At 43.9% G+C, this 9,312-nt stretch overlaps 1 protein-coding gene across 2 annotated transcripts in view; it reads right to left on the minus strand.

The window, feature by feature from the left end:
* The window catches only part of GASK1B (golgi associated kinase 1B), a 49,874-nt gene extending 40,803 nt beyond the window's left edge, over positions 1-9,071 (minus strand). The window contains exons 1-2 of one of the 2 annotated variants that reach the window (XM_064267644.1): positions 8,889-9,071; positions 6,489-7,648 (exon numbers count right to left, since the gene is read on the minus strand). In XM_064267644.1, the coding sequence (XP_064123714.1) occupies positions 6,489-7,491 (1,003 nt within the window). In that variant the 5' untranslated portion in view covers positions 7,492-7,648; positions 8,889-9,071. Of the gene's footprint in view, positions 1-6,488; positions 7,649-8,354; positions 8,842-8,888 lie in introns of those variants that run through there. The other variant, XM_023558494.2, reaches the window with a different exon arrangement.
* Positions 9,072-9,312: the final 241 nt, after the last annotated feature.

Consider the following 9,312-nt stretch of genomic DNA (forward strand, 5'->3'; position numbering starts at 1 on the left):
TGATTTAACAAGTAATTATAACATGAAGTGATGACATAGAATGAGCCAGAAATAAGTGCTGGGTAACCAAATAAGATCTACCAACTTCTTTGGTGGGCAGGGTGGTTCAAATAAAATTAGGCTTGGACCAAGAGAAGGGCGTGAGAGGTCTAGAGGAGAATACACGCTTCTGTGGAAATCAGGGGAAGAAAAAACTGGTCAGGAACACACTACATATAAATGAATGAAGAGATATACTGAAAACCTAAGACTCTCCATATATTTCTCACCATGACAAGAGGTGGTCTATTATGTATCTCACAACATTTAACTGTCTAAATAAGGAGAATTATATTATGTATAGTGCTCACACCAAAAAACAAAAACCAAAACCAAACCCACTGTCGTTGAGTCGATTCCAACTCATAGCAACCCTATAGGACAGAGTAGAACTGCCCTATAGAGTTTCCAAGGAGCTCCTGGTGGATTCAAACTGCTGACCTCTTGGTTAACCACTACGCCACCAGGGTTTCCATAGGCTCATAACTCTACTCAAAATATTCCATCAGAATAGCCTGACTAAATGGACTCATGGCATTGACTACTTAGTCATGGTGTCTCTAGGAATGAAATACATGGGAAATATGCTAAATATTTACTTGATCTCTGCAAGCTGAAGATTTCTAGGTCAAGTGAATGGCAGTCTAACTTGAGTCGCCAAAATACAGAGTCATGGCCCCTCAATCAATTCCTAGACTTGAGTCAGTTTACAGACACATAATTTGAATGAAGAGGAGGTCAGGCCTCCTTGAGGAAGGACCCCACTGCACTTCCAAAAATTTATACTGTTAATCTTTTTCCCAGCCTTCCTCAAAGGGATCCATGACCTTTTACAAAAGTGACTGTTTATTGAGGAAAGGGAAATAATCAGACTTGTCTGGGATTACTGGACACTGACTCTGAACTGACACTAATTCTAGGAGATCCAAAATGTCACTGTGGCCCACCAATCAGAGTAGGTGCGAATGGAGGTCAAGTCATTAATGGAGTATCAGCTCAGATCTATCTCACAGTGGGTCCTCAGACCCATCCTACAGTGATTTCCTTAGTTCCAGAATGCAAAATTAGAATAGACATATTCAGCAACTGGCAGAACCAGCACATTGATCCCATGTAGAGTAAGGCCTATTATGGTAGGAAAAGCCAAGTAGAAGCCATTAGAATTGCCCCTACCTAGGAAAATAGTAAACCAAAAGCAATATCACACTCCTGTAGGAATTGCAGAATTTAGTGCCACCATCAAGGACTTGAAGGATACAGGGGTGGTGATTCCCACCACATTCTCACTCAACTTGCCTATTTGGCCTGTGCAAAAACAGGTGGATCTTGGAGAATGACAATTGATTACCACAAACTAAACCAGGTGGTGACTTCAATGACAGCCGCGGTGCAGGTGTGGTTTCACTGCTTGAGCAAATTAATACATCTGCTGGTATCTGGTATACAGCTATTGATCTGGTTAATGCCTTTTTCTCAAATGGGTTTTGAAGGGACACCAGAAGCAGTTTGCCTTCTGTCGGCAAGGCCAGCAATGTATATCCACTTCCCTCCCTCAGAGTTATATCAACTCTCCAGCCCTGTGCAATAATTTAGTCCACAGGGACCTTAATCGCCTTTCTCTTCCACAAGATGTCACACTGACCAATTACACTGATGACATTTTGCTGATTGGACATAGTAAGGAAGAAGTACCAATGACTATAGACTTATTGCTAAGACATTTGCATGCTAGATGGTGGGAAATTAATCTGACAAAAATTCAGGCACCTTCCACCTCAGTGAAATTTCTAGGTATCCAGTGGTATGGAGCACGTCAAGGTATTTCTTCTAAAGGAAAGGGTAAATTGTTATATCTGACTTCACCTGCAATTAAAAAGGAGGCACAGTGCCTGGTGGGTCCCTTTGGATTTTGGAGGCAACATAGCCCTCATTCGGGTGTGCTACTCCAGCTTATGAATCAACTGACTATAAAAGCTGCTAGATTTGAGTGGGGCCCAAAACAAGCTCTGCTGTGCTCTGCCCCTTGGGCCATATGATTCAGCTGATCCAATGGTTCTTGAAGTGTCAGTGGCAAAAGGAGATGCTTTTTGGAGTCCTTGGCAGGCTTGTATAAGTAAATCACAGTATAGACCCTTAGGATTTTGGAGCAAAGTCCTGCCATCTTCTGCAGATAACTACCCTCCTTTTGAGAAACAGCTTTTGCCTTGTTACTGGGCTTTAGTAGAGACTGAACACTTAACTCTGGGACACCAAGTCATCAGTACCCATCATGAATTGGGTGTGTCTGATCCACAGAGTCATAAAGTTGGACAGGCAGAGAAACACTCCACCATTAAACGCAAGTGGTATGTACAAGGTTAGGCCTGAACAGGACCTGAAGGCACAAGTTGCATGAGGAAGTAGCCCAAATGCCCATGGTCTTCACTTCTGTCACATTACCTTCCCACCCTCAGTCGCCACCTACAGCCTCACGGGGAGTTCCTTATAATCAGTTGACTGAGAAAGAGAAAACTCAGGCCTTGTTTACAGATGGTTCTGCACCATATGTAGGCACCACTAGAAAGTGGACAGTGGCAGCACTGCAACCCCTTTCTTGGACCTCCCTGAAGGACATGAGTGAAGGGAAATTCTCCCAAAGGGAAGAACTTTGAGTAGTATACCTGGTTTTTCATTTTGTTTGGAAGGAGAAATGGCCAGATGTGCAATTGTATGTTGATTCATGGGCTGTGGCCGATGATTTTTCTGGATGGTCAGGGACTTGAAAGGAACATGACTAGAAAATTTGTCACAAGAAGGTATGGAGAAGAGGCAGGTAGAGAGCCCCGTCTGAATGGGCCAAATAAGTGAAGATATTTGTGTCTCATGTGAATTCTCACCAAAGGGTGACCTCAGCAGAGGAGGATTTTAACAATCAAGTGGATAGGATGACATGTTCTGTGGAAATCTCTCATCCTCTTTCCCAGCCACTCCCATCATTGTTCAATGGGCTCATGAACAACGTGGCCGTAGTGGCAGGGATGGAGGTTAAGCATGAGCTCAGCAACATGGACTTCCACTCACCAAGGCCGACTTGGCTACAGCCACTGTTAAGGACCCAATCTGCCAGCAGCAGAGACCTACACTGAGTCCCCAATATGGCACCATTCCTAGGGGTGATCAGCCTGCAACCTGGTGGCAGGTTGATTACATTGGATCACTTCTATCATGGAAAAGGCAATATTTTGTTCTTACTGTGACAGACACTTACTCTGGATACGATGCAGATTTCCTTACATGCAGTGTTTCTACCAAAACTGTCATCCAGGAACTTACAGAATGCCTTATCCACCATCATGGTATCCCAGCAAATGAAGTACAGCAGTGGGCTCATGCTTATGGAATTCACTGGTCTTACCATGTTCCCCATCAACCTGAAGCAGCTGGCTTGATAGAATGATTGAATGGCCTTCTAAAGACACAACTATGTCTAAAGACATAATAATGGCCTTCTTTAGACACAATTGTGTCTAAAGACACAATACTTTGCAGGGTTGATGCAATGTTTCCAGGAGGCTATATATGCTTTACACCAGCATCCAATACATGGTGTCCTTTGTCCCATAGCCAGGATTCATAGGTTCTGGAATCAAGGGGTAGAAATGGGGCTGGCACCTCTCACTATTACCCCGGTGACCCACTTGCAAAATTTTTGCTTTCTGTCCACGTGACCTTACGCTCTATGAGTCTAGAGGTCTTAGTTCCAAAGGGAGGAATGCTCTCACAAGGAGACACAACACTGATTCCATTGAACTAGAAGTTAAGAATGCCTCCTGGCCACTTCAGGCTCCTCATGCCTCTGGATCAATGGACAATGTTGGCTGGTGTGATTGATCCTGATTACCAAGAGTAAATCAGATTGATATTATATAACAGAGAAAAAAAAAAAAGGAATATGTCTAGAATACAGGACCATGCCCTCTGAGTAAAGTCAATGGAAAATTACAACAACCCAATTCCGGCATGACTAGTAATGGCCTAGACCCTTCAGGAATGAAAGTTTGGGTCACCTCACCTGGCAAAGAGCCACAACTAGCTGAGGTGCTTGCTGAGAGCCAAGGAAAAACAAAATGGGTGGTGGAAGAAGGTAGTTCCAGATACCAGCTACAACCATGGGACCAGTTGCATTTTTGGTTGTATACACGTAAATTGTATCAGGTTAGGTGCAAGTATGACTTTTTAATTGTCTTTACTTAGAGATTATGTATGGTTTAAGGAGATGTGTACAGGTGCTATGTTGACAAGGAGTAGACTTTGATACTCCTTGAACTATGAGTGATTTACTTAGAAAGATTTGGCATTTCTTACATATTCTGGTTCATGTCTAGGTGCCCTAGATCCAAAGTTAGATGCCAACTTGGCTAGGAGACAATTCTCGGTAGTTTGGCAGATATCATGTAACCATCCTCCATTTTGCGATCTCATGTGCACAGCCATCAGTTGGAAGAGGAGTTTCCTTGGGGGTGTGGCCTGCAAAGCTCACACTCTCTAGATCTTGCATCTGACTCGTCATCCTCTGACGTCCGGTTCTTGGGACATGAGCCAGCAGCCTGCTGTCTGACGTGCAGATTTTGGGATTCACCTGGTTTGTTTGTTTTTTTTCCAGTTCCTACAGCCCTGTGAACCAGCAGCCTGCCGTCTAACCTGCCATATTTGGGCTCATCAGTCCCTGCGATCACGTTACTCAGGAGAAGCCTCCAGCTGACACCTGACCCACAGATTTGGGACTTGTCAGCCTCCACTGCTTCGTGAGCCATTTATTTGAAATAAATCTCTCCATATCTCTCCATATAGCTGAAATAAATCTCTCCATATAGCTATGTATATATATATACACTTCACTGGTTTTGCTTCTGTAGGGAACCCAGCCTAAGACACAGCACCTTCTTCATTGCACTGTAATGAGAATTGTAGGAGTCAATGCATATGTGAACTATATGTAGGAAATAGTGAACACTTAATAAAAATTAGTTTTTACCAACATTAGATTGAATGTTTATGAGGATTCTTCACTGCTTTGTGGACTTGAGACATCTAAACATAACTTTGGATCTGGGGCACCTAGACATGAGCCAGGATATGTAAGGAATGCCAAATCTTTCTAAGTAAATCACTGGTACGTCAAGGAGTATCAGTTATAAGACTAAATTTTAATCCTAAAACCACTGGAAATACTATTTGGTTCTTGTTCACTACAAGGGGCTTTAATCGATTCCAGCTCAGGCCCGACGGCAACCTTGCTGAACTGGCTACATCTTATGGAGCCAGGGAGTTCCGGGTGTACTCTTTGAGCTTATCATGGCTTTGGGGTCTTTTTAACTGCTTTAGCCAGTCTGGGTTCATAGTGGTAACTGCTGGGATCCTTCTGCATTCAAAAACCAGTTACTGACACATCCTACTTTCTATCCAAACCTTGGAATAGCCCCCAGATTCAGAAATCATGGCAGGGGCCATGGCCACAGGCCAGTCCTCTTGTTTTCAACTGCAGTGACTGGTTACATACCCCAAAGCCTGTCAAACATTTTATCACCCAAGAAGACAGAATCTTGGAAACAAGCCTCGATAAACCATAATCACAGCTTGAAGAAACCACACGGTTAGTTAGTATACATACAGAACAAATAACCTATATTTGTGTCATTGCCTTGCTTTGTAAAATAAAGGGTCTAAACATTGTAAAGAAGTCCCTAGATGTCATAAACAGTTAAGTACTTGACTATTAACCGAAAGGCTAGCAGGTCAAGCCCAACCAGAGGCACCTCGAAAGACAGGCTCGGCAATCTGCTTCTGAAAGATCATAGCCTGGAAAATTCTATAGAGCAATTCTACTCTGCAGACATGGGGTACCCATGAGTTGGGATAGACTTGACGGCAACTGGCAATTAACAACAACAACATTGTAAAATCAAGGAGTTGAACCAGATCTAACACGGTCTGGCTCTAGACATCTTAAAAAGATTCCATCTGTTGAAGAAAGATAACCCACTTCCCCTTTACTTTTGAAAACTCCCAAAGAAGGAAATTCTACTTCCTCTCATAGTAACCTATCCCATAATATGCCTGATTGTCAGCAAGTTCTTTGCCTCCATGCTGGCTTCCTCTCCTATTCATGTAAATTGCCATTGGTTTTAATTAGATTTAATAAGCCTCTGGGAAGTGTGTTGAGGGAAGCAGGGAACAAAGATTAGCAGTGTGGGCTTACTCTTGCAAGTCCAGTACAGCATTTCTCTGGAACTCTCATATCCTCCCAAAGCTGGGGAAAATAATGCATGCCAAGAGTATAGAAAGGCATGCTGCTGCTGCCCAAGTGTGAAACGTGGGTGGAGAAATCATTTAGAATAAGAGTCAGGGAAAAGAGAAAATCAACCAGAATCCCCAACAGCTGCAAATAACAAAGTGTGTGACTCTGTTACCTTGGATGAATTCTGATGTCCTGCTCACTGATGGCAGGGTCCTGTTGAGCCCCAGGATCCTATCCAGGTGGAAGGCAAACACCTCACTCATGTCTAAAGGCTGCTTGAGCAGCCCACAGGCACTAGGGCCACAGCGGGGCACAGAGCCTGCGGGGCTTCTCTCCAGTACCAGCAAACGCGCACCGCTGTTAGAGGACGCTGGCCGGAGGTCTGCCACTGCGCTGTCGGCCAACAGGCGCATTCTGACGATGTCTTCTTTGCTCAGCCACGAGGGGGCGCTCTCGCTGTAGATCCTGATGTTGCTTTCCCTGGTCCTGGGCAGCTGGAAGTCTTGGCCCCCGGCTCGCATTCCAGGACCACGCACCAACCTCCAGGGTCGCTCTGCAACTTTAGCCAGGTTTCTTCCCTGGGCATATCCAAGGGCTTCAGCACCTGCTACCTTCGCAACTTCCTGTGGCTGAAGGGATGGTCCTGGCAAAGCTTCCTGTCCTGGGGCCAGAGATGCCACTGCATATTTCTTCCTGCGTTTCGGCTTCACTGTACCACGAATATTGGCCGGCTTGCTGCGCTTGGAGCGTAGGGTAATGTACACCACATTGGCCTGCAGGGTGGTGCCATTGCCCTGTGATTTAGGAGGGGCCCAGGTACCATCCAGGGGTATCTCTGGGAAAGGTGCCTCGGCGGCATCACGCCTCTGGTGCTGCCCCTTCTCTGGTGCCCGTCCGTGGTGGGGAGAGGCGCGCCCCACCTGGCTCACCAGGAAGCCCAGGTAGATGGCACAGGCAGTGCCCAGCAGGAGATTCCTCCGGGTCCTTGGACGCCGGCTACTCCAGAGTTTACGTACCCGTGGGACGCACAGGGAGCAGACGAACCAGTTTATGAGTTGCCCTGGGTTGTCTGGGCAGGTCATTTCTCCACGGCATCCACATTTTGAACACAGTTTAAAGTCTGCAGTTGGCTCCTGCTGACGTGATGCATGGTTTCCTGACTTCAGGTGTCGCATCCGCTTCCGTGTCTAAGTCGTCTCCAGTCGGTCGCGTGGAAGTAAATGGTCGGTGATGGAGTTAGAAATGTTTCTGACACTCACCACAACAAATCTTTTAAAATCAGCAAAACTTTTAAAATTCTATCAGCTTCCCCAGGGAGAAGTACGGCTTGTTCTGGGAATGAATGGAAACAGTTAACTGAGTCACAATTTCAAACCACCTCAGTTCCTTCAGGAGAGTGAAGGAAAAAGTAACCCTTTCCTTTCATAAATATCACCAACTAAATGTTAAAAAAAAAAAATCAAACTTCAAAAAAGAGATTAGATGCATAGATTTTGATATTCAGTTCTAAGTAGTGGAAAAAACAAAAACAAAACTACAAAACCCAAGAATATTTTCTAACTTGTAGCTAGTCATATAATCAGGTTTGAAGGAAAAACATCACAATTTAATAACTGGGCTTTTCCTTTTTAAATTCAGAAATAACAAGTAAGTGATGGTTTTAAAAAAATCTGTAGCTAGCTCATGTTTAATTTTAAAAAGTCCTGCATTAACTAACGGGGCGTAAGTACCAAGTATTTTATTAGCATCCAAATTCAGAAGCATATTCTCTTAATCTAATGGTACAAGTTTTTCTTCACAATATATGTCTTCCATTATCTCACTTAGGATTTAGTAAAATGTAAAGCCATAAAAGCCCATATATTGTGAAAGCAGTTATATTTATCCAAAGACATACACGAATTGAATTGGACTTTTTTTTTTTTTTTTTACTATTCCTTTTCTTTCCAACGAATTCAACTGAAAGAATGTAAAATGATCTCTAGCTCTACTCCTTCACATTATTAAAAAGAAGAAACTCGTAAGCAACCTTACTTACACAGCTGGCCCCATGCGTGGCTCCAGGAAGAATGTGGTCCCTGATTCTAATGCAAAGAACTTTTAAAGGCTGCGGCATTTAAGTAGAACATATTTCATCGTCAGGAACGTTCCTCATCTCAAATATTTCAGGGCAGCTTTAAAAAGCGCCCTTGAAAACTACCGATTGCAAAGCAAAACAGTTACTTATGAACTGGCTGCTCCTAACTGAGTTTTAAACCGTATACTTTTCTTAATAGTTTAAAACATAAACTTCAATTTTAAACTCCGGGAAAAGAAACAAATGCCTTACAGAACCCGTTTTCATTCAAGCAACTTTCCACTATATTTTTAACCCCTGGGAGCCCTCTAGTGTCTTGTTTGCAAACAGACTCAGAAATGCCTGTTGCCGGAGTTACAAGGATATGGAGCTTTTGCTTCGCTTGGTGGAATGGCAGCAGCCACATAAACACACTGCGAAATGAGAAATGACATCGCCCCTCTGTCCTCCCCACGTGGCTGCGGAGCACCAGGGTTCCCAGGGGCTACTACTCACCTTACCATCCTGGCCGTTACAGAGTAACGTTTGTCTCTGTGAAGAGAATTCTGAGAAGAGAAGGAAGGCCTAGACATTGATTTTTTTAAAAAAGGTAAGAAAGAGTTAACGCAAGCAAGGAAAAAAAATAGAGTGAGATAAGAGCGCACATAGATAGGGAAGGACGTTTATAGTGTGCAGTAACAGTACCACAGTTCACAAAAGAAGTCATGGGTTCCCTCTGATTGGAGGCTTTTAAAAAAACTGGTTCGCGATTGGCTTAGTTTTCTTATCCAACAAAGGCAGGGTTGATGACCTCAAGGGTTCACTTAGGCTTATTCTATTTGCTGTGATGGCAAATGGAATCACAAGGCAGGAATTTGACAGGGATTTTTTCCCCCCTCTGGAAAAGAAGGCTGTGATACCGGAGGGTTGGTAGGAGATA

Source organism: Loxodonta africana, chromosome 13 (genome assembly GCF_030014295.1).
Source record: "Loxodonta africana isolate mLoxAfr1 chromosome 13, mLoxAfr1.hap2, whole genome shotgun sequence".
In the NCBI taxonomy this organism is placed as follows: Eukaryota; Metazoa; Chordata; class Mammalia; order Proboscidea; family Elephantidae; genus Loxodonta; species Loxodonta africana.